General features: G+C 42.8%; 1 protein-coding gene across 7 annotated transcripts in view; it reads left to right on the top strand.

Annotated features, from left to right (window-relative positions):
• The window catches only part of l3mbtl4 (L3MBTL histone methyl-lysine binding protein 4), a 66,028-nt gene extending 40,711 nt beyond the window's left edge, over positions 1-25,317 (top strand). For 5 of the 7 annotated variants that reach the window (XM_018741750.2, XM_018741745.2, XM_018741746.1 and 2 more), the window contains exons 18-20: positions 17,505-17,674; positions 23,726-23,788; positions 24,728-25,316. In XM_018741750.2, coding sequence (XP_018597266.1) covers positions 17,505-17,674; positions 23,726-23,788; positions 24,728-24,883 — 389 coding nt within the window. In that variant the 3' untranslated portion in view covers positions 24,884-25,316. Of the gene's footprint in view, positions 1-17,504; positions 17,675-18,858; positions 18,983-23,725; positions 23,789-24,727 lie in introns of all 7 variants that reach the window. The other 2 variants (XM_018741751.2, XM_018741749.2) reach the window with 2 other exon arrangements.
• The last annotated feature ends 744 nt before the right edge of the window (positions 25,318-26,061 follow it).

Below are 26,061 nucleotides of genomic sequence, written 5' to 3'. Positions count from 1 at the left end.
TGCGAGAGAGCGCCCCGGAGAGCTGGCATTAGGCATTGAACAAGTGAGATGCACCTCCCTCGTCCCTGTGTGACGCTCCTTCAGCAATGGGTTGTGCACGACTCCCAGGTGGAGCAGCCTCCTCCGCTGACCTCCCACTCCTCTTCAAGGGGTGAAACTATTCAAATGCGAACCCATCTGTTTCCAAACAAACTCCTCTGTTGTCTGGATACATTGTGTTTATTTGTTTTTCTTTCTTTGTCCCGCTACTGTTTTTAACGCTTTGAAATTTAGTGTGAAGGAACTCCCAGCTGTACCTTTGACTGATGTGTGTTATTTTCCTGATCTTATATAGGGGAAAGAAACATTTGTGAGGGTGTCATCAATAAAAACCGCATTGTTTCCCAAAACGTTGCACGTAGCGCTGACGATACGGAGCGAACGTTGCCCATAGCTGAATATGCTGCTGCTTGTTAAGATTTGCTCAAATGTGGCATCACACCAGTCTTCTCTGGAACCCTGGGTCAGCTTCATTTTTGGCATGTTCCTGCTTGAAATGCAATTGAGTGGAGCAGCTGGTAGTGTAATGGTTAAAGCTGCTGCCTTTGGACTCAACTGTAGTACTCTTGAGCAAGGTAGTTACCCTAAAGTGCTCTAGTGAAATTACCCAGTTCTTTAAATGGGTCAATAATTGTAGGTACCTTAACATAGTAAGTCGCTTTGGAGAGAAGCATCAGCTAAATGAATTAATGTAAAATGCAAATAGACATGCGTTGTATATTGAGGGGGATGTGCTCTGACAAATGTGTTGTTAGGTGATTTCATTGTTGTGGTATAGCCTTGATCACAGAGCGTACTTATACAAACCTAGATGCTATAGCCTCGTGGTAAACGCGAGATTTATGATGCAGCTGCCAGCGTAGTATATCAAACTGTTTTACGGTAAACAGTTTTTTTTAAATAAGTGGAAAGATTACACTGTAAAATAACAAAATGTACAGTATAGTAAATACATAGACCACTAACATAGGTGTTTATTATCATTATGATATATTATTTACTGTACATAATAGTATGTGCTGTACTTTTATACGACTGGCAGCGCAGCAGGTTTGTTTAGAGCAGTACCACCTTGAACACGTGAGGAACACGCTGCTATGACGTACCTAGTCCATAAGAAGTTTTCAGCCCCACTGTAATCTTATGGGACCACCATCATATATGCGCTCTGTCGTTAAACAAAATGCATGACTTTACTCTGCCAGATTTTGTGCTCTCGTGGCACAAGACACTGTGACAGCTTGGACTGCCCTGTGAAACCCAATTGGAGCGATTTCCGTGACATTGGAAGTGATAGGCAGTCAGCCCCCTCCTCCATCACAGCCTCTCAACAGGCTCCAGACTGGGTGGGTTAGACAGTGCATGAGTGCTGCCAGTCATACAGTCTTCATTATTGACTGGAAAGAAGGCACACAGTGAGTATCATAAGAAAATCATCAAGAAGGAGAACTGTTTTTATACACTGTGTAGCCCTTCTGTGTCCCCGCACAGCGTCGGCCAGGAGCCCTCCAGTTTAAACCTCACCATAATTTCTTAAACTTGACTGAAAATATCTACTGGGAATTGAATAAAACATCAGAGCTAATATTAAGCCCAGAACTCCAGTTGTGCTTCATCGTCATATGAGAGCTACAAAAAAAAGCTTGACTGAAATACATTTTTTTTTTTTTTAGTGGTAATATATTTACCGCAGTGTTTTTGCTGTCTAACACAGGCGTAGGTGTTGAATTGTCATAGACAAAAGGGATGTTTTTAATCCAAGAGCCCCCACCCCTGTTAGAGGGGATATCTCTGTGAGAGGAGGCAGTCCAACTGCCCTCCCCCCCCGCTGAGCCATCACGAACACACAAACTCCCTCCCCCACCTGTTAGGCTCTGTCTGCACCTCTGTTCCCAGAGAGCCATCTGGCCACCCCTGCTCCTTGGAGATATACCGAAGGACGCTGATGCCCACTTTGCAGTTTCTCGAAACAGATCCCTTGGTCTGGAAGTCCAGCGACATTTATGAATTTCCATTCGTCCACGCTTTTTGCTGTGGAGCAGCATAGCGATGTATTTATAGACTGAACGTGGCCTTTTGAAATCGGTTTGGATTTTACTGAGCACTTGGCTTCAGGGTGCCGTGGTCGCAACAGTCCCTTGGTGCAGTAATACGTCTGTTGCCATAGCAGCCAAAGGGAGCTTTTTTGCTAGTCAGACAGTAACTGGGAGGAAAAAAGCAGATCTCACCTTCCAGAAGGAATCCACCTTCACCTTTTCCTATGGTTGAACATCCATATGTTACAAGTAGTGTGCGATCCCACTCTTTTGTTATCCTCTACAGCAAAGTCCCGATTCCATACGTTCAGTATCGCCGAGGGTGTGTCTCATATAGCCAGCTGAACCGTAATTAATGTATTAATACCACTGAAGAATTCAGATGACTTATGCACACTCATGTACCTTTCAGGAGATTATAGCATTTATATACACTTTAATTTCTTTCCCAAGACTTGCTTCTAATGATTACATTTACATTTGTTCATTTAGCTGACTCTTTTCTCCAAAGCAACTTACAATGTTAAGGTTACAGTTAGTACAAGCTTGCAATAATGTACCCATTTATAGGTAGATAGGTAATTATACACACACACACACACACACACATTTTCTGAACCGCTTTGACCCATATGGGGTTGCGGGGAACCCGAGCCTACCCGGCAACACAGGGCGTAAGGCCGGAGGGGGAGGGGACACACCAAGGACGGGATGCCAGACCGTCGCAAGGCACCCCAAGCGGGACTCGAACCCCAGACCCACTGGAGAGCAGGACCCGGTCCAACCCACTGCGCCACTGCGCCACCGCGCCCCCGTGGTAGATAGGTAATTATTATATAAATAATTATACATGTATAATAATTATTATATAAATAGATAATTATTTACCCATTTATAGGTAGATGGATAGAGTTGTCTCTGTTTTTGAATGGAGGTCAAGAATGCTGTGCAAAATGGAATGAAAAGGGAAGGAACTGGAAACAAAACAGATGAGAGTAATGGGTATGGGCTCAGATGCCTGAATATAGTTCTAAATGCTTGGAAAGATGATAATTTAAACAAAGGACCATAAGAACTAGTGAAGAGGAGTAAGTACAGCCTTGTGCTGGATGTTCACACTGTTTTTATTGAAGGTGGCATACAAATGGTTGGGAGAATCCATGCTTCAATAAAGCAACTTTAAATAGCACATTGTTCTGGAAAAGAACATAACTGCACATTATAAGAGAGATGACAACCTCAGGATTTCATTAAAATGACGATGTAAGCCAGCAATCTTAATCACAAGACAGTGGTTTTTTTAATAAAATCATTTTCCTTGTGAAATAAATATTCTTTGCTTTGTTTCCCTTCGGCAAACAAACCATAATGAACCTGAAACGGGCATTAAAAAGTAGTTTATATTCAAACATGAAGTAATGCTAAAATGTGTTATTTCTGTTACAAACCGTGTCATATTGATGAACTTTCCACACCACTGTGAAAGTGAGGAATTCGCTCATTTCTTTTTTTATATTGAACTCGCTCTGCTGTAATAGCTGTTACAGTCACCAGAAACAGAGATTTAATAACTTTATTCTGTAATAAGAAAGCCATCTGAATTCAGTTACAGCTGCAAATGTCTACCAGCATTCTGTGTATATGTTTAGCTTGTTTTTCAGTGTTTTCTTTTTTTTGCCCATCCAGGTGCAAAACAATAATGAACAATAAGCCACAGAAATATATAGTGGTTATACTTGGCATCATTGAAAAGGGGCCAAATCTGTATTGCATAGCTGGGTGGCATGATGGCTCAGCGGGAAGCGCTACTGTCTCACAGTATCTAAGCTTTGCGTTCAGATGCAGGTTTGAACACCTCTGTTTGTGAGCGCAATGCATTTACTCCTTGTATTCAGCTGAGCTTCCTTCACATACTTCAGTTTTCTCCTGCAGCCCAAAGACCTGTGTCAGATGAATGAGAGAGAGAGAGAGAGAGAGAGAGATTGGTGTCCTATCCTGGGTAACGGACACCCTGTCATTCAGGGTTAGACTCTGGAGCACTGGGCCCCTGCACTGGACAAGTAGTTACTGATAATGGAATCATGAATGTATTGCACAAGTTCTTTTTAAGTGCATTTTAAAAGAGTGCGAGATACGTTTCCTCAGCCACAATCAACACATACTTCCGTATGTCCCCATGTCGCTACGACTGAGTCACCAGGTGTTCCACCTGTGTTTCTTGACTTTACTGTTGGGTATTTCAGTAAAACGCCATCTTTCTTCTCCTGTGAAAAAGCACTGTGTTGGCACTGGGCGTGCTGACCACTCACAAAATACTCTTTCAGTCCTTTCCTGGACTTGCAGAAGGTATAGATGCAAATTACCTTCAGTGAACCTGTTTGTGGTTTGAGCAGAAATACTTGGACTCAGCATTAAAAGTGATGAGTGAAATGTTATCCGTTGAACAGAACTTCATTGAATTAAGTTTTCAGCCTCTTTCATTCATTGCTGTCTCACTCATAAGGCTTTGAACCACAAAGCGAAAATGATTTTATAAAATAAAGAATGTTTTTGAAATGTAAAGTGGGGAACAATTTTAAAGTCATGTGTTATGGTTTTAAGTTTCAAACTGACAGTTTCTTATAATCACTAGTATTAGAATATAATATCTTTCAACGCTGATTTACTTGTTGTTGCTATAACAACGCTCTGATACTATCTTTAGCCTTGGAAGCTGGCGTACGTCTACAAAAAAACACATCCATCATTTACAAAAGAAAACATGAAGCAGCTTTCGGGGTCCTTTGTTTGATTTCTGTTTCATAATATAAACAAAAGCATTTTAATGGACTGTTCCAGTGCTATTGTACAATTTCAGCTTGCGGTTGAAACTGATATCTGTTTCATAGGTATTTATGATGACTTGTAGTGGCTCTTACATCATCACTCTTGTAGCACAGTACTGCATGCTTGGGCAAAATGGCTCTACCTGCTTCAGTTTTTACAGCAGTAAAAAGCTCCTTGCTCTCTTGTACCTCTTGGACTAGGGAGCTTGGGGAGGTGAGAGCCATCTCTGCTCTTGTCATTAAGACACAGGAATATATTAACCTGATTTAAGCAGCAATGTTCGCTGTGCTCATCCAAGAGAAAACACCAAACCACGGTGTTGTGGGACCCGGTAACACAGATAATTTACCTGCAACTCTGCTTGGCCCAGTGCCAGAGGGATGAGCATGTGGGTCCTTTTAGTGATGAGGGCACTGATGCTTTGGGATGCGGTGTGATAGACTGTCAACTGTCTCTCTGTGTGCTGGAGGTTCTGAGCTAAAGGGTTCACACTGTCTCTCGCCAAGTACACTGTGGTGGTTCACAATGGCTGTAGGTGCAATTTCGAAAGAATCCTCCATGGCCAGTGGGGGTTTGTGGTGTGTGCGTGGACAAGTTGGGCGAGCAGTTGGCTTTGCAAAGTCTCGGGACGGTGATGAGCCTCTCCGGTGTTCTGGCTGCTCCCCAAAAACGATCAGCCATGGTAGAGATCAATGAAGTGAGCAAGGAGTCAAAATTAACAAATTACAAGTGACTACCCTGGCACGTGAAGTAAATACATTTCATGTTAGTTTTGCTCTGCGTGGTGGTGTTAAAATACGTTAACTACTACGCTATTATGGGGACGCAGTGGCGCGGCAGGTTTGATCAGCGTCCGCTGTGTGGTGGGTCCAGGGTTCGAGTCCTGGTTGGGCTGCCTTGTGATGGCCTAGTGTTCTGTCCAGGGTGTATCCCTTGTGCCCTGTGTTGCCAGGTAAGGCTCTGGCTTGCCATGACCCCACTTGGGACGGGTGTGAGTGTTGCTATTATTGATGATTCGATTCACTTTATTTATTTATTTTTTTTTACTATTGCACTCTTCTCAGAATCCAAAAAGGGAGAAAATAAACCACTGGCTGCTCATCCTCCCTGTTTATAACAGATGGGTGTCTTTGCTTGTTTGATCTTCATTTGTACAGTTCAGTTCATTTGAAACTCTTGTTAAAATGACTGAAGGTGCTACAGCAGCCTGGCTGAATTGGTGAAGAGTACATGGCTGCCACATCTGCAGGCTGGTAACATTAGTGAGACAATGTGTATACGTACCTGCCGTGTCAGTAGCCTCAGTGAGGCTGTTCAGAAATCTTGATGTTACTGATCTGCCCTACGATGAAAATGGACAAGAACCTGGTCTATGGCGCTTTAGCAGCAGTTTTAGTTTTGCGTGTGGCCTCAGTTTCTTCTGGAAATCTCTCAAGGAAGGCTGGCACCAAACAAAGGTAGACATTAGTATGGGTATGAAATAAAAGCCGGGATGATTATTATACTATAGGCACAGAGAGTTTCCATCCCTTCTGTTCCCTGCTTGACGAGCTTCATCTAACAAAGATGAATCAAACTGACGTCTCTTTTTTTTGTCTTCTAATAAGATATTTTAAAAATCAAATGCATAAAGATTAACTGTATATATACTACAGAAATATTACACTGTAACCTTTATAGAACTGCAAGTGGCTCTGGATGTCGTCTAAATTTATGAGGGGAATACAGACACTTATGACCCATATTCATTCTAATGCATCAATAGCCAGTGTTAATCATGGTTGCGTTATCCTCTGATCTGGCCGTGTTTTGCCTCGGCGCGTTTGAAAACCCTCGCAGATCTTGTGGTTCCCCCGGGACTTGTCTGTGAGGTCACCGGTGACTCCTGGATGTTGAGAAGCAGGCACGTTTTCTTGGCAGCTAACCAGCAGCGCTCAAGACTGATTTGTGTAATGTTTGCATCACTGTTTATGCTTGTTGATTTGGATACATTGTGTATAGTAAACTTAAAAACTGAATAGTAGGTTTAAGAAATCTTACTGAAAGTTTGGAGATGGTTACGCGTGCAAGAAAATAGCGACAAGCCTGTGATTTAAAATTGCCCTCGTTTGTCTGAATGTTAATTTGCGCGATGAGCTTTGAAACACACCCCGTCGTCGGTCCTCCTTATCACTCACCCTCTTAATTGCCTTGACAAAGTTGATTGAATTCATTTGCATATGAAACATCTAGTCAGTTACATGACATTTTAGATAACAGCAGTCACTATGGAGACCCAACTCTGCACATGAGACCAAAATGTCTTGAAAAATATTTCCAAACTGATAACGGCTGTTTATCAACATCACATGAAATCCTTGGCTGTGTTTTGTTCTGTCTGTGTTAAGAATCAATAAGGGATCCATAAGGAATCTGTTTAAGTGACTGTATGCACCAACATGCCTTGCAAACACATAGACACAGACTGAAAGCCTCGCATCGCACTGCAAGCATTCAAGAAAGTAGCCCAAGAAAATAATTATGGCTGTATTAACCCTCATGAGACGAATTAGGCCTCTTGATTCTACTACAGCAGTAGCCGGCACTTCACTTCACTTCACTGACCTCTGGCAGGAGACGTGTTTATCCTCAGCCATTAATGATGATGGTGAGGTGATGCACAACCAGTGCTGTGGAGTCGGTAAAAATGTACTGACTCCGACTAAATGTACCGTAGACGCCGGCGTATAAATCGATCCGATGTATAAGTCAATCCCCAAAAGTTAGAGGTGTAATATAAGTTTAGGCTTATATTCGTCGGGTAAGTCGACCCCAAAAATAATGCACAACTTTTGCCCAGTGCTGTGGAGTCAGAAGCAATTATTGGGTTACTGGAGTGGGAGTCAAAGGTTTTGTGTACAGACTCCACAGCCCTGTGCACAACACAGCTTTGCACAGAAAGGAAATCTCGGTTCAGTCTGATGAGAGTGACCCTCAGCACTTTCTCTGCTGAGCACCTCTTGATTAGTTTCTCTATGTTCATAAGTATGAATCGCAACCAAAAATCCTTATTAGATACTTTTTATGTGTGCAGGGAGAGCTGTATCCCAGGTCTGCCTCCTTGGGCTGTTTTTCCAAAAAAAAAAAAAAATGTTTAAATACATTCAAGGTCTGGAGCAAGAGCCTTAGGAAATGATGTAAAAAGGGCTCTCGTAGGGGTCTCAGTACCCACGATTCTGCTGTCTTTGTTTAATCTGTCGCAAGCAGCCCCCTAACTGTTAAAATACAGTATGATGTCTGAATGTCAAATGCTGACCTTTATACCCCTTTTTTATGGTGAAGAGTCATTATTTTGTTCGTTAAGCTGAATAATTAATTGCCTTTTCAGCAGGGTCTCGCGAGGATGAAGGCGGCTCCCCTGAGCCACTGCCGTAAGGCCGCTTTTATAATGAGCTTCACACGCCGCAGACATCGTCGAGGAGCAACAAAACGGCCCGTGTTTAAATACATGCCGGAGTTTGTAATGTCCTCCTCCTTATAACCATGCAGTTTGTGCTCTCACACCATCAAGCAGTATATTCTGTATAACCAGAGGGCACTGGTGTCAGGATCCTCAGTAGACTGAATGAGTTGCTTTTTAGTGTTCAGGTGTGTGTAAAGGTTTTGCACACTGCAGCTACTGATATTCCAGCTGCCGTTTCTTTCTTCTTGCCTTTGTCAGGCTAATAGGGCTCTGCACTTAGCACCATTAACTCCTAATTCCTGAAATCACTGTTCAGCCTGCTCATTTCCTCCTCTGGCAGTGTGCTAAATATTTCTTCTGCACAATTTGCATCATATGTTCCATATTATCATGTTATTTGCAGAAGTGTGTAGATTTATGATTATGTTTTCAAGAAATGCACAAATATACATGTAAAATTATTCAGTAGTGGTGACTGTGGACTTGTTTTTATCCACTCTGAGCTTACGCTTATGCAACACATGTCGTTGCTGTTTGATTATGCATTAACAAGTCCAATTTTTATTACAAGATTTCATCACATTACATGTCTCACAATGAAAAAAATCAGATTCTATAAATTCGGAGGAAGACATGATTACATTTTAGTGCTACAGATGATGTTTCTGAAAGATGACCCGTTTTCACCATGGGGTATCGTGGGGCTGAATTATGCAGTTGACAGCAACACCGAGACGAAGCCGTAATTCTGTTTCTCTGGCCCCTCCGTGCATTTTAGCATTCTCTGTGATTCTCAGCATCTGTCGTGCAGAAGGGGCATAAGCCAAGTAAATGAAGGGCTACTTTTAGCTGTGCGCTTTCTTTGTCATTAAGTGCACTTCTCCCAGTCATCCTCCTCTCAGCTTACCACCACTGAAGTTTGAAGGCTCTATTAGCCAGGCGGTTACATCTGCTGCCTCCTCACAGGATGCGAGCTCTTCTCTGCGTACTCCCTGCCCTGGGAGATGTCCCCAAGGACCATAGCACCAGCCATCAGCTGGCCTGCTCAGAGTGCCTTTCCAGCTGTCCACTTTGAATGCATCTACGCAGGGCACTAAGCTCTTTGTTGGAGCAGCACAGCTTTTTCTGTTTTTTTTTTTTTTGATGCTCTGCCGATGACTTTATACAAATTGGAAGGCCTTCATAACTGGCTCCTGCTATTCATTTTTAAAAGATAAATGTATATGGTCAGCACGGCATTACGACGAGTAGCACTGTTGCTTTACAGCACCTGGGTGGTCGTGGGTTCATTCCCCACTCAGTCTGTGTGGAGTTTGCATGTTCTCCCTGTTTCTGCATGGGTTTCCTCCCACTGTTCAAAGACATGCTGTTCAAGTGGATTGGTGACTCTAAGTTGCCCATACTGTATGAGTGACAGAGAGTGTGTGTGTGTGTGTGTGTGTGTGTTCTACTGATGTATGGATGAGTGACTCATTGTAAGTAGTGTATCTAGCAGTGTAAGTCACTGCGGTGAATAACCTGTGGGCTGATAACACTACCTAGCGCTCACTGGAAGTCACGTTGGAGAAAAGTGTCTCTAGTGAAGTAACGTAAATTTCTTTAATGCAATACATCGGCTACCTTACTGGAAAGCATGGTGTATTTCCTCCTCTTGTTGGTTATCTTCTTTTTCCTATTCCGGATTTTTATCTTCTTTGCCATTATTGATTTTCTTGATGCAGCTACAGTAACATTTATTTTTCCCCAAAAGAGGTCATGAAAGCTCTAAAAAAAAAAAAAACACAGACACTGCGACCAGGGTGACATCATGCTCACTTGTGTGCCCTGTGGGTGTAAAAGCCACACAGAGTTAGCGCTCCCCTGGCACAGCCGGGATAGACTGCACCATGGCCCTCTGCCATTGGTCTCAGTAGATGTTTCAGAGGGGTGTACAAGGGCTGGTTACCTTCCAGCCCCTCAATCTGGCAGCTCACTGCATTAGCACTGACAGAGCTGCCCACCCATAGCACCTACTAGGGCTGAGGTCACACAGGCCACCTGCTGTGTGTTACAGTGTCACCAGCTTGCTCTGTGGATGGCTTGGGGACTGTCTTGAAGACCCCCATTGCTGTCCAGGGGCTTCCCACTCCAGGATCACTGCACAGGAAGCATCACCAAAAGAGAATTGTGACAGGCATGGCATATAACAGGACAAAAAGAGTGGTTAATGAAGCAAGGTTTACGTGGCAAAGACATTCTGCATCACACAGCAGGCACGCACACACACACCTGTCAACCTGTCTTGGTTATATCTAAAGCACAGAGTTACCTTGACTCCCTTATTTAAGGCCCTTCTGCCCACAGTGAGACGACTTCCAGACCAGGCCTACAGTCCCATTCCCCTTCTCCACCCCAGAATCTCCCAGCCCACAATAAATATACACTAAAACAGGAATCTTGGGTCCATGTCCTCTTGTCCCATGAACCAATGCAGCTATAAGAGCTTGTTTCAAAAATAAATAAAAATTATTTATTTATTTAACGATAACTAAAAGAACAACCTTTTCAAGCTTGTGCACCATTAATTTAAAGCAGGTGTTTTTGTGCATTCGGCAATTTTCTGCTGAAAGTAAATCAAATTTGATTCGAAGACATCAGAACCACTTGTGTTCCTTTGTGTTTGCCTACCATGTGTGAATATGCATTGCCATGTTCCTGGGTGTTTTCCTGTGCACGTGTTTTATGAGCCCAGAGCCAGAAGAAAAATCTATACTTATTTTACATGAATGCATACTGACTTTTGGCAGAGATCTTTATTAGTCACATCCTCACTGTAGCTGCGGCCTGATGCTCAGGGCTAATAAGGTTACGTTGTCCTTGGATACATGTTCTGTTTTTGTGGACTTGGAGAGGGATTTGATCCTTCCAGTTGTTCTCCTCCTCCTGATTAGTGGTGAGAGAAGTGAGGAGGGATAAATGCAAGGTCATCCTTGTCCCTTCCTGCTGTGCTCTCCAAACCAGCAGGACAAAGAAGACAGCATTTACAGAGGAGATGGGAAGGGAACAGCTAGCACACATACACAGGTCTCAGACAGAACTGGTAGTGGTTACTGTAAAGCTGCTGCCTTTGGACTAAAGGTTGCAGGTTCAGTCCCCACCTCTGGCTGTAGTAGCCTTGAGCAAGGTACTCACCCTGAATTGCTCCAATAAAATTACTCAGCTGTAAATAATTGTAAGCTTGTAATTACAGTAATCTTAAGATTGTAAGTCGCTTTGGAGAAAAGCCTCAGCTAAATGTGGAACTGGCCATGCTTTCTTTTATTCTTACTTTGAGTCAGAGGTAACGTACAGGTTTTTACCGTGATGATTATTACATTTTGCTAATAATAGTTACATTAACTGATAAAGTTATTGATGTATTCAACTGATAAAGAATTTTCAGCCAAGACAAAGGTGTGGTCAATAGCCATATAGTGAACATGATCAGGAGCACAGACTGTGTGTGTGTGTGTGTGTGTGTGTGTGTGTGTGTGTGTGTGTGTGTGTGTGTGTGTGTGTGTGTGTCTAAATTCTCTTGGGGGTACATCCTGGAAGAGTAGTGCACTATAGGGGTCAGTTTTTCCAACCAATAGCACTGTTTTAATTCCACATATGGTATAATTTAACAAGACACCAAAAGCTTGTGTAGCTAATGCATAAAGCCATTTAAAAAATAAAAAAAGACCAACAGGTTGTTGGGAGGAATTAAGGAGGAGTGGAGGAGGGGAGTGGCGCCTGGAGGAGTATGGTTTCTCATAGGGCCCAGGTGCTGTAGCTAAATTGGACGCATATTTATGAGATTCATTTACATTTACATGTATTCGTGTATCAGACATTTTTCTCCAAAGCGACAGACATCTCATAGAAAATACAATGTGTTCATTACATTAGCAGGAAGAGACACTTAGATGCAGACGTGTGATTCTTAAGTGCAGTTTGTTTTTTCCGCCATATGAACTAATGTTCATCGCACAAGTAGCTGCATAAAATTCACCACAAGAGAAATGGTGTGTGGACTATTGGCAATATATATACATAACAAATAGCAAAACTTCTCTATTACAGATCCTCTTTTACTCCCTCTGAAGCATAAAGACCCATGCCTTTTCTTTGTTTAGTTTTTTGGCCGTCATTCCTCTAACTGAGCAGAGATTAACTGAAATGATAAAGTTTCATACACTGTATATCATGCGTTGTGTAGGCATCAGCACACTGGCGGTAAATTTAGCCAAAACCAGCATGTGGAATGTGTAAACTGATAAGGCTCTTCCCACATATCATGGTAAAGCCTCTGTGCTTGTTGAAGAAAGCAACACAACTGCTTCTAAGCACTTCTTCACATTTTAAATCTGGCTGTAGCAGAACCTCTCTATTATTACAAAGAACAGTGAGACCTTCTGTTACTGGGAAAGAAAGATTTAGTAAGTATTGCAAAGTCAAGGGTTTAATTAATAATAGAATAACTCTCTAGGGATGTGAGGCAATCTGGCACACAAGTAGTGGCTCTGTTTTTACTTAGTGAAGTGTTTACCACATTGTTATTAAGCACATAGCTGGTTGATAAGATGGTTGAGGTCAACCTTAAATTGTAATGATAACACCAGAAGATAAATATATCCAGACAACCTTCTCTGAGTAATTCTAACGTTGTGTGAAGAAATTTATTGCAGCGATCGCTAGATAGTCTTATAAATCTAGTAAACAGGGTATTTTGCAGGATGTTTTTTGTCTCAGATGCTTGTTTATGCTGTGTCTCTTTCTCGTTGTTGCACCATATCCATATTTGTATAGAAAAGAGAGGAATTTATTTACAGATTTAAAGGAGGTGATGTTTTCACGTAAACTTGGTGGTTCCATTTTTGGGATCTGTTATCTTTTGGGGACAGCAGATTTTATCTAAATGAAATGTTTTCATCGGGATTGTTTCATTACATTCCCAAGAATAAATGTGGCTGCGACTGAGCAAAAAGCTCAGAAATGTTTGTGCATGTCACTGCAGTGTATTCTTGTAACAGCTTCTGTCATACAAGAAGTTAGTGCTGTCCCAGTAATGGCCTCTCTGATTGGCTTTATGTGCCCGACTTCCAGTGATGTATCTCAGTAACAGCTTCTCTGATTGGCTGTATTTGTGTGATTTAATGTCTTGTGCCAATAGTAATTTCTCTGATCGACTGCTTGTGAACTGCAGTTGTGTTCTAGTAACAGCTTCTCTCATTGGCTGTATTTGTCTGAATTAGAATAGCCTCTCAAAATAACAGCATCTCTTATTGGCATTACCAACAGCAAAAGCACTTTTTTTTTCCAGTGGCTCTGGTTTAAAGTGCAGTAATTTATGCCACTTCTGGTGTTAAAATGATGAATAGAGAATGCTCTTAAGGTAAAGCCATAGTAGAACACAGTTTCAGTCTCCCTCATGAAACTGTTGCATCATCAGACTGAGGAAGTGATTTGAATTTCTGGCTGCCTTTTCACCCACAAAAGGGGGAACTTTGTTATGTGTCATGTATATTTTAAAAGATTCCTCGGTAAGATTGATGTTTTTCTCGCAACCTGAAACCGCTGATCTGTGTGTGAAACATAATTCTGTATAATTTAAAGCCCCATTCTCCATATAAACGTGTGGTGGGATAAATCTGTCTTTGTTTTTCATATCCATTTGTTTCGAGTGTGTGATGCAGTCGCCACCCACATGATGCCTTACGGGACATATTGAAGCATAAACCAACTGGGCCTCAGGCCTAAATGGAAAGGACTTTAAAGACTGATGAACAGGAACATTTCCAGGAAGATTCCCTGTGTCTTTGGATCGAAGGAATGTTACATATAGTATTTACAGTGTAGACTCCATGCCAGAGGTCCCCTGGTACATCCTTTATAGGGTTGTCACATTTTATTTTGAAGATAAAATCTGATTTGAATGTACTTTATTTATTCAAAAATTAATAATCAGCGAGGATATTCAATGCTGCTAAACAGAATGCGAGCACATGCTCCTTGATAGCTTATTTACAAGTGCTGTGTAGCTTGTTACAGCACAAACAGAAGGTGACTCCAAAGGTTCATCGAAGCCATTTATCAAAATGCCCCCAAAATTACCCTGAAAAAACTACCCCAGCAGTGCTCTGCAGTATTCAGCAGTGCAGTCATATGCATCACCTGTTTTTTCCTGGCACCTCGTTCATCGGCAAAAAAATTTTGTTCCGCTTTAGTTGACGTATGGCTGATTTGTAGACATAAATTTAGATGATGAAAGGTGATGACTTTAATCCCGAGATGAGCAAGTGATGGCCTCTGGGTTTGGGATGAGTCTCCACATTCCACAATGCTGCTTCTGAGCATTTTTTTTTTTTTTTGAGAGTTGTGTACATTTGTGCAAATCGATATTTTGTCCTCTCTATCATTTCATTTGTTACTTGACATATACTGATTATTTTCTAAGCATTTGGAAAGAACTTTAGGACATTTTATATGGGCTCTTGTACTAAGGAACCATTATAAATTACAGTGCTGGTGTCTTATTCCTTTGAGAATTTGTTAGTTTCTGGAATGGTAATATTTTTATTCTTGTCCTCGGTTGAGTGTTCTGAGGGCAAAAAAGGAAACTCAGGAAGCATTATCAGTTGCATGGGTTCATATCCGTAGATGTGTAAATTGGACACTGCTTCATGTGCATAGCAACTGAAATATAATTTAAACCAAGTCATTTGCATCTTGAGATGAAGGACATTGAAATGTGCAGATCATCTCAGGTTAGGCAGCTGGTTAAGTCCCTGACATCCTGGGCACTTTTCGCTGAAGGCTTTAAAGAATAAAACTTGACTTCAAGGGCCGACACACAACAGAGAAGCGCTGCTTTGCTCCTGGCGGTTCACCAGGTAACAGCATTTCCTCTGCTGGAAACAGCAGGTGCTCTTTTCAAATAAATTTTTTTTTTAACCGAGATATACGTGTGTGTGTGTGTGTGTGTGTGTGTGTCTGTGAGAGAGAGAGAGAGAGAGAGAGAGAGAGAGAGAGAGAGATCAGTGGAAAATGACAGAAAATGTGACTGCTGAATATCTATGAATAGTCCGTCATGTCCCCCCCCCCCCCACATATAGTGCAGTTATAGATCAGGAACAGCACAACATCTGCTTTTCACAGTATTCCCTCCCCATTGTTTCTCATGAAAGAAGCAGTCTGTTTTGGTCCCATCCCTTGGAGGTTCATGGTCCCGCTGACCATCTCTGCGAAACCCGCCAGGACCATAGTGAGTTGAAGAAGATGCCAGCTTTCACATCCTCCAGCCCCCAGTGATCTTGCCACCTTCGTGCCTCTATTTCATAGTCAGAGTCATTCACCAGTGACAGGGGGGATGTGTCCACAGGGAATGTAGTACCTTTTTGGTGGATATTCCCCTGAAGGCTGTTCTCCATCGATGCACAAGTTCAATTTGAGCAGGGGGGTTCTTCCTGGTGACACAACCGAGTTAAATGTGTTCCACAACACCTGCAGCATGGCCGTATCTCAGCGCAGAGTGAAAGCATTGCCATAGGTACCCTCTAGGTCTGATCGCTCCATGCTTTGTTACAGCAAAGTGCAAAATTACAGGTTCGCTAGTGAGAATTTCACCCAGACTTTCTTCTGCTAGATGAGGTTTGTAAAAGAGAGGATCTTATGAAAGTGTCTCTCCAGTAACGTGTGAGGAATGAAAGCGCAGGATCTCGTCCTCCCTCTTGGTCGGTGCTGCAGAGAGTGGTAATTGTATTTTCCACATTATAAGCTCAACGTTCTTCCCTGAAGACCTGACCTAAATAATCAGAGATGTCTGATCAAAGCGGTTGCTCTTCACATCGCTGTAAAAGTTTTTGTGTTGTTTAAATTCTTGTTTTAGAATTTTCTATTGAAAGGTTATGGAGCAAAACATAGGCACCATACCATATGGAGAGGTTCCGTATTGTGGGTGAGGAGTTGAGGAGAGCGACAGCGCTGTCAGGTAGCAGAAAGGCTGTAACAAGTACCTGCAGGCACAGGCTTAGCTCAGCTCTACGGTTCAAGGTTGAGAAGGGGCTTGTATCGTTCACCGTCACTTCAAGGAAATATTTCAGTTTTGTTCTATCGAAAACACAAGGCTCGGGATTGGAAGTCATTATCCAGTCCAAATAACTGGGCTTCTGAGGGGCTACAGTAATGTTTTGTTTCAGCAGTTTCTCTCGAGTTCTTTAAGAATAAGGGCATAAAATGTGCACGAATTCCAAACTAAACAGGTAATCAAGCATTCAGGTACTTTAAAAGTGAGTTGAAAGGCTTTTTTATTGTTAGACCCACCAAGAGATGTTTGGTTGGAGTTCTCAGTGAAATGTCCACTTGGTGATCAAGCTGTCATTGGAGCATCTACGAGAATTAACACACTTGGACTCAGATCAGATGGAGACTTTTGCCTTTTACATTTTGGAGACTTTGTTGCTCGATGCATTTCTGACCCCAGTAGCTCTTTGTGGGTCACAGACACTTCTGTGTCAGCATGGTGGAATTCTGGGAGACATGTACTGTCCTAATAGGGGTATCTACTGTGGTAATGAGCAACTCCTCCTCAGATCCCCGCTGCGGGCTCTCTGTCAGGAAGCAGGTCATACCTGTCGGATTGGGGAACTCCTCCACTGGCAGCCCACGCTCTAGCTCTGCCTTCAGCTCTGTTGACAGCACATCCATCCATCCATCCTCCACACCGCCACCTCCTAGGCACTGCCTGTAATGATCTCTTTGTGGGCACTGGGGGCTGCCCTGATGGGCCCTGACCTTACCTCTTCCTCTATTCCTGTCTCTTGAACTTCAGCTGTATATTTAGCTTGAAGTGAACTGCAAAGTATCTGGATCTATACTGGTATATGCAGAGGAGGGATATTTCAGCCATTTCGGTCTTCAGAGCTTCGTTCTCATACCCAGTTAACTACAGTCATTCTGAATGGTTTGCCATTTAAATTGCAGTAAAAGTGAGATTTTGCCATTGGATGAGATACGACAGCAGAAAATGTGCTTGGATTTTCTACCTGCTGGACCGCTGTGTGCGACTGCTGCCTATGTGATTTTTGTCTGACTGCAGTGTGTATGATCTCGGAGTGTCACTGCTGTGTTTGACCTGTTGTGCTCCTGCTGTGATTCCGCAGAGTGCAGTGTGGAGAGCATGCAGCAGGCCCTGCACCAGTCAGTCTTCCTGTCAGCCACGACAGCCCACCCTGGACATGAACTGCCTCTCTGCTGGGAGCAGCACTGCAAGCTGCTGCCAGGGGTGGCAGGGGTGCAGGCCAGTCGTGTGGCACACTGGACCGTGGAGGAGGTAAGGGCAGAGCCCTAATACTGCGCTTCGCTGCACTGCCATCACGCATACACCCTGCTCACCATCCCGCTGTCATAGACAACGCATGTACCCCGTACCTCCGTCAAACTCATCTGCGCAGTTCAGGATGATACCTCCCCCACTGGTATGCTGTGATCATCCGAAATGATGTTTTTACATTTACATTTACATTTATTCATTTAGCAGATGTTTTTCTCCAAAGCGACTTACACTGGATACTATGTAGTGTTACTAGCCCGCACACCTTATTCACCAAGGTGACTTACACTGTTAGATATATTACTTACAATGGGTCACTCATCCATACATCAGTGAAACACACTCTCTCTGTGACACTCACACACTATGGGGTAACCTTTTTAATGACAGTTGGCCAATTATCTCAACGCTCTTGTTCAGAATACATCATCCTCCTAAAATGCAAAAAGCTCAATGAATACAAACATTAAAAATCCGCTTTATAAGATCGCTATTTGTTTTTTAATACAAGGCAACTCGAGGATTCTCAAGAGCCGCATGTTTGGGTACAGAAATAGATTCATGAGGGTTGCTGTGGCTTCTGGGAAAAAATGGTCCGTCCTCCGATTGTTTGTAGATGGCTGGCTATGCTGCGATGGTGTCCGTCCTGTGATTCATTGCTGGAAGGAAATCTGTAAAATGATAATCCCGCTGCCCACAGTAACCAGCTGCACTCTTTAAAGATGCGGTGCTTTAACGCTAGACAAAGAGCAGTGATATGAATGAATGACGAATAGATTCACAAAACACACCGAATAGGCCGGATTGTGTGTGCTGCAGAGACCACTTGTTGCTCTTTCAGATGGGGATAGCATTCTTATGCTTTAATTAATAACGCCGCAGTTAATTACAGACTGGAAAAGGACATTGTTCGTTCAGAACGCTTGGGCCTTGGTGTAATGTAAATCTAATGAAAGACCAGCTTTCTCTAAAAAGTGTGGGCTTTTAACATCGCCGTTTGAGAAAGAAACTCAAGAAGCATAATCTGTACAATGCAATCTCAAAGGTCTCATGTTAGTCTTACACTTTGAGCCATAAATTGAAATTCAGTTTTCCTTAAATGGTTTCTCTGGTGGATTTCCCTCCAGTTCAGCTGTAATTCTGCAGCTCTTGTTCATTGCACTGTAATTGCAACTCCACTATAGCATCCACGTTGGGTGGCAGAGTCAAACCGGTTCAGCCTGCTTGCTGGTGCTGTCCAGTCCAGTTGTCGCGGCAACCCACATCTCACTGAGTTGAAGAGGTTCCAAAATGGTGAGATGAGAGGAGGTAGGTGCTTTAGGCTGCAGTGAGAACACAGCACAAACACACAAAGTGATGAAAACGGCCTTCAACAAACAACCTGGGAGGGGGGCATCTGTGTGTGCCTGCAGCCCGAGGGAGGGGGGCGTTTGATAAGCCACCCCCAAGAAGATTCCTGCAGTACCCAGCCGTGCGTCATGATGTAACAGGGCTTTGTGCTCAAGAACAACGTCATCACTGACACTTCATTGATACGTCGTCATGTGAAAGCATTGTTGTTGTATGGTTTAGAGATCTGTGCTTTAAAGACAAAATTTATTGCATTAGCCTCACTTTCATGTAATTGTCACTTATTCTTACAGCTGCCTGGTAACTTGTAGGAGGCTATAGATGTAATTCCTTCATGAAATGGGGGAAAGTGGAAGTCTTTCGTGTCTACCTTGCTGTTACCGGAAGAGCCAAAACTCAGATGTAATTCAGACGGCAGCTGAGATTCATTTCCCAGACTTGCAGGTGTTCCCCAAAATTGGAATCACAGATGGCATGAAATAAGCATTTGAATAATTAAAAATAATATATACTTTTTTGCATGCATAATTGATGACTTTCGACTGCTCCAAGCTCTTGAGTGGTCACATACGCTTATGCTTCCACATAAATTTATAACATCAGGGTAGCTTTTAAAGGAGACTACCAGTGTAAAAGGCCCAAGACTTGTGCTATAGCTGCTGATCTCCTGGCTGTCTGGCACTTGACAAATCACACAACATTGTGCAGGTATGTATCCCATGTTAGGGCTCAGAAAGGCAGCATTTCACCCTAAGACCTCCTATGGAGGACCATAATAAGGACCATAAGGAGGATTGTTGGTGTAGACGTCTCCTCCGTTGCAGAGTTGAGATCTGCCACATCAGGTTTCTCAAAGGCCTTCACCAAGCATTGGGCTTCAGTAAATGTCATTACTACATCCTGTTTCGTTTCCCAAGAGGGAAGGCAACGATTCCAAGGGTTGTCAAGGGCTGTTTATATTCTGCAACCATGCCTGTAGTTCACTTAGGAAACCTGCTATCTTCTGCTGAAATCAGTGTCCATGGTGTCCATGTCTGACAAAGGCCTGAGTCCTGTCTCTCTTTAACCTTCATCAGCATGGGTTTCCTTGTACTTGTCCATCACCAGACTGCCAGTTCCCTAAATCACCTTATGTAGAATGCTGTGCACATAAAGAGTAACACATGGAGCTGTACATTGATTCATGCAAACATCACACAAAGCAGAACAGCACTCGATAAAGTGAACACGCGTTGCTCCAGGTGTTAGAATCGGAAGACGTCACCTGAGGTTTACACTTAACTTACATCTTATTTATTCATAATTCCGCTGAGCAGTTCAGTTCTACTCTGATATGAGAATGGTGTAAAACACCTGTTATAGATCTACATTAAAAATGACACACAATCCACAGTTGTATGGTGAAAACCTCCTTTTTATTGTAGTTGTATAATCAACATTTGTGTTGAGAACCAGTCAGCTTCCAGATAGCCTGCAGGGGACACAACAGCAGTGTAGAATTCAGAAGAACCTCGTGTCATGGCTGAGCCACTGTTCCACCGGAATCAAGAGGGACGCTGTCTTTGTCCAAGCTGCACTGTTCCATCAGAGCCTGCAGTGCCTCCACTCTTAGCAGCAGAACTGGGTCTCACCAGGGGTGGCCTTCTTGGAGTTTGGGGGTTCTCGTCTTGCCAGGGTCCTTTTAACTTGTCGTTTGTTCTGGTGAGAGGTTCTTCTACAGAGGCTTGTCTTGAAAGCACATCTCTTAGAAATAATCAAGAATACAAAAGAAGCCAAAAGGACAAGAATGTCTCTGAACGTAGTGTTTTGTACAGCAGCAGCATCTAGGCATACATTAATAATAGGGATTGTATTTTTATTCCTCTAATTATTGTTGTGCTTATACAGTATAACTGATGGTGATTATTATTTGTTCTTATTTACTGTCATTTTTCTAACTAATGCAGCACTGTGGCACAGTGAGTAGTGCTGCTGTCTCACAATGCCTGGGTGGTGCAAGAGGACGTGGGTTCAGTCCCCGCTCAGTCTGTGTGGAGTTTCCATGTTCTCACTGTGTCTGTGTGGGTTTCCTCTGGGTGCTCTGGTTTCCTCCCACACTCCAAAGATGTGCTGTTCAGGTTCACCCATTGTGTGTGTGTGTGTTCCACTGATGTACAGTATGTATGAGTGACCCAGTGTAAGTAGTGTGTCTAGCAGTGTAAGTCACTGTGGTGAATAAGATGTGTGGGCTGATGACACTACGTAGAGTTCATTGGAAGTCGCTTTGGACAAAAGTGTCTGCTAAATAAATAAATGTAATGTAATGCAGCATGTCTGTGCAGGGTCACAAATCACAGGGAGTGAGTTGCTGCTGGATGTGAAAATCCCACTTGCTTTTACATTCCAAACCTGCATGTCAGGTTTAATTGCAGAGCTGTTTTGGGTTAGGCGGAGACAGGAAACTTATTTTGGGAACAGGACCTACCAGGTTTGAGCATCAGACCTGACACACTGATGGCTGAGGTGACACACATCATTGTCGATTCACAAAGCAGCCAATAACCTGCTAACATTTTCACTTGACATATATGAAGGGATTCAGTCTTTGCGACATTAGCCAGAAGTGAGTTTTCCTTATAATCATGGCAAACTGTCCACTGAAGTAACTAGCCTTTAACAAATTACTTTGAGCCTAAGCATTTACTCTGTTGACAGATTGAAATGAGCTATTTTTCTTTAAAAAGGCATGTGGCGTGTTCGCATTGTAGTATCTTATAGGGATTGTTAGAATGTATCCATTGTTCAGTAACTGTGACTTAAAATAGTTATTCTTTTTATAGTACTGGCATTTTGAAAAGTTGGTGTTTTTAAATTGTATTATTGAGCTATAGTCTGCACTCGTGATTGGCCGTGCACTGAAAGTTCTCCCGCTTATAGGCCTATGCCTGATAAATAATATGAAACAGAGATGCACATTCATAATTTATACATAAATTATCTGGAAACTGTAATCTCGTTGCATTCTGAGAATCTGATTTGAAGTCTCGAACAGCCAGAATTGTTTTACTCCAAACATACCCTGTTTGAGATGCTTCTGAGCCACCTTGTCAATGAGATGAATCGTTTCAGAGTGGCAGGAGGCTCCCGCTGTCCACATTGGCTTGGTTATATAAAGGGGAGCGTGGGATGGACCGCCTTTGGTTCTCACTCTCCTTCCTCCAGGATCTCCTATAATCCGATAAATGATCGCAGCATGTGCATTGTGGCATTGTGAACCGAGGACCACTGTTCTTTCTTTACCGGCAGCACCGCCCCAGACGGTCCCGTCCCGTCATTGATGAATTCGGGGCTCTGAGCTGACCAAAACTGAAATCTGCCAACACAAAGGGCAGGAAGCAGAGCTGTGTGTGATCACAGGCCATCGAGAAACATCTCGCACTGTCCTGACGTCCCACATATCACCACAACCAGCTGGGCACCATATAAACACTTACTGCAGCCCTTGCAATACATCTCTTCTGGGTTTATTCTTGGTACCCTAGAACTAGGAGTTCATCTGTCTCAGCATGCGTATAGTCCTTTCACGTAAGCGTGAGCAGCCCGCCTTCCGCAGTCCACCGCTCCCCTCTATGACACCCGTCAGAGCCACACCGTTTGCTCTTCACATCCCCTCTACCTGGTCTGCCTTCACAGCTGTCGCTTTCCATGTTCTGAAATGTTAAAAAATGAAACTGTGAGAAGTGCTCATTATATAATGAATAACAATTCACAACTGGATCTGCAGCAGCGTCTATCTGCAGCTGAGTGCCTAACCCTTCTTTTTGGTGAAGCAATAAGCCTCCAGTGTCAGCTGTGCAAAAGATCATTAGACATGGAAAAATGTATAATCATTTCAGAGAAACATATTGTTGCAATTTGTCCTCAAAGAAAAATTTTCTGAGATGTTTATTTAATATTTCTCAAGTAGTTAAGGTATTGAATTAGCCTGTAGGATGGTGTAGGTAATCATACTACAAGTGAGACTTTGCTACATCTGCACTTACATTCATTCATCAGACACTTTTCTCCAAAGCAACATACCACTTGGTACACAAAAGTGCATCTCACAACAGAAAAATACCTTTAGATGTAATTGTGTCACAGTTGACAAAACATAGTTAATTTGTCCATTTCCACCAGTACTACCAACGCATCTTACACAAGTGGCTGCCAACTAAGAGAACAGAGTCTGAGATACAAAGGTGATCGTGACACATGGTGCAATGCAGAATTTATGAAGCTGTTACAAGATCTTGAGAGAAGTGGGTCCAAAAGAGATGCTGGAAGGGACTGAGCAGTTCTGAGGGAGAGAGGGAGCGCTTCTACCACATCCAAACCAAAAACCTTTGAGCTTTCAGTTTAGGACACCTCTCGGATGGCCATGATTAGGGGTTAGCGTGTTGTTCCTTATTCCCCCGATTCTCTTCCCATCCTTGCTTGCCTGTCTGGTATAACACTTTCCCATTCTTCATTATACATTTTGTACCTCGGATTGCTAGTAGTAGTTACTGCAGTGCAGTGGTATTGTGCTCTGCCTTCCTAACTGCAACCTGGAACCTGTAGTCATCTAGTCTGCTAGTCTGAAACCCCACAACCCCAACATCACTCAGCTCCCAATGCAGAGGGGCCATTATTTCTGCTGTCATAACCGGAAGGAATCTCTGCGTATGTCTTCGTCTCTAGGTGGCCACCTTCATCCACTCGCTCCCAGGATGTGAGGAACAAGCCAAGCAGTTCAAAGAGGAGGTAAGTGGAGTGCGTCTCCTGGAGGCTGCTTCCTACATCACACATCAACTTTTTGCTTCCCCTGCTCCACACTATTGGCTTAATTAAGTGGAACAGGTGCATCATCGCTTTTGCCACAGAGCACATTTGCAAGTGCCAACAGCGGGACGTCGGGGAGGAACCCGTTTTTAGTCTCCAGGCTCATTTTTTTTGTGAGAGCAGGAGGAATGCACGGCTTTGTTTGAATTCGAAATCAGCTCAGGGAGGGAGGTGTCTGCTGAACCCAGAGCCAATTAAGCTCTCGGTGTCGGATTTGTGTAACTGATTGAAATCGAGGTGCATGGTAAATAACATCAGTCTGCTGCAGACCTTTTTCGTCAGCACCGTGATGATTGCACCTGAGAAACTCCGTTTCAAATGTCTTCTACAAGGCACTTCCATATATCAGGCACTAGTGTGTAGCAGCCTCTTTGTTGCCGTTGCTGTTTGCTCCGAACCATTTCTGTTTTTAGTTTTGTCTTGATAGTGCAAGTGAAATATGAATGCAAAGTGCGTACAAAGATCAATAAGTGTACCAGCAGACGTAAGATACATGAAGGCACCAGTATATTTCAGACATACAGTGTGAAGTCTGAGTCCTCTTGCTGGAAACTGCTTTCTTTCCACAAGGCATGTGGTTTGCACGTTTGTGCAGGAAATCAGCCAACGTGTCTTCCTAGCTCTTCTGCAGCTATTCCCCGAGATGTAGGACACTTTTGGGTTGCTCTACATCTCTGGGAATTGCTGCAGAAGAGCTGGGAAGACATGTCGGGTGATTTATCTGCTCAAACTTACACCTTGTCATTTATGGAGGAAAAAAATGTAGTGTCCTGGAAGCGTATTCAAAATGCTCACCGCTGTTGCACATCAACCACGAGCGTTCAAAACCATGTATTGTGTTGATTTGTTGCCCCTCAACAGCAAATAGACGGGAAGGCCTTTTTGCTCCTGACGCAGCGTGATATAGTGAAAATAATGAGCGTGAAACTGGGGCCGGCCCTCAAGATCTACAACTCTATCCTGATGTTTAAGAATGCGGAGGAAGCCAAGTCTGGAGGCAGAGACTGCAGCACATGAGGCAAAGCCGTGAACTCAGGTCCAGAAGCCAATGGTGTTTGTCCATAGAGCACCTGGACAAAGAGACTGAACCCCACCTGCCCCCCCCGCCACTGCTCCAAACACCTGGGCGGTGCACAAGTGCATCGTGAGCAGGCCCAGCTGTTTGCTTGGGTCTGCCTTGCAAGCCATGTAAAGGAACAGTTTGTTACATGTATTCCCCGTTCCTACTCCATTGACCTTTTTATATGCTCACACAACTACGGAAGCGACAATCACCAAACACAAGGCATTTTTCCCATGTTGGTTTGGATATTATTCTGCTTAGTCATCAAGGTGCTATCTGTAACTAATAATACAAGAGGTAAAAAAAAAAAAAAATAAATAAAAAAATCATACTTCTATTACCTTCTGATAGCTTGGATGTGCAAGACAGTCTACTGAATTTGAAATTCCAGAGTTTGTTGTGTTGTCTAATTTAATTGTATTCTATTTTGTATAAATGCTGTCTAATTTAATTGTATGGACTTTCTTATTTATTGTGAAAATAGTTGAACATTTGCAGAGTTTGGAAAATTAATAGGTAATTCAAGGTTATATACAAAAGGGTTTATGTTTTAAATTGTTACAGATTTAATTTTATAATATACACATTAAGAAATTATTTTTAAAATGTAAACAATATTTGAACAGATGCAATTGTGCTTGCTCAGTTATGAAAAAAAATCGCTTTTCCAATGTTACAATTCCTTGTTTTTCAGGTAATGCTTTTTACTTAATCTTGATACTCTTATATCATGGTAGAATTGGCACTAGATCCATAAAACACTTCTACCAAAAAAAGAAAAAAAACGTACAGATGCCAAAATGAGACTCTCTGGACATTTAATAAAACCACAGAGAGAGAGATATATATAAACACTGGGAAAATGTTTTGGTACTTTCTTCTAGAAAACGACGACAAAGTTCACTGCTTCACGGCATTCGATTTTACTCATAGTAACGTATGGTGTAGAGCACATAGATGGGGAGGAAGTTCATGCTACAGTGTATGAATATTATGTCTGTTTTCAAAGTAAACAGTAATAGCTTGAACCTCAGAGCCTAATCTTCAAGAATGTATGTGTTAAGTGTCACTTTTTCCTTTCCACTGGAGTCGGTTCAGACCCCTAATTTAGAGTTTAGACGACATTTCATTC

Source organism: Scleropages formosus, chromosome 7 (assembly GCF_900964775.1).
Source record: "Scleropages formosus chromosome 7, fSclFor1.1, whole genome shotgun sequence".
NCBI lineage: Eukaryota > Metazoa > Chordata > Actinopteri > Osteoglossiformes > Osteoglossidae > Scleropages > Scleropages formosus.
The sequence above is the reverse complement of the archived record's forward strand: the minus strand, read 5'-3'. Positions and strand labels throughout refer to the sequence as shown.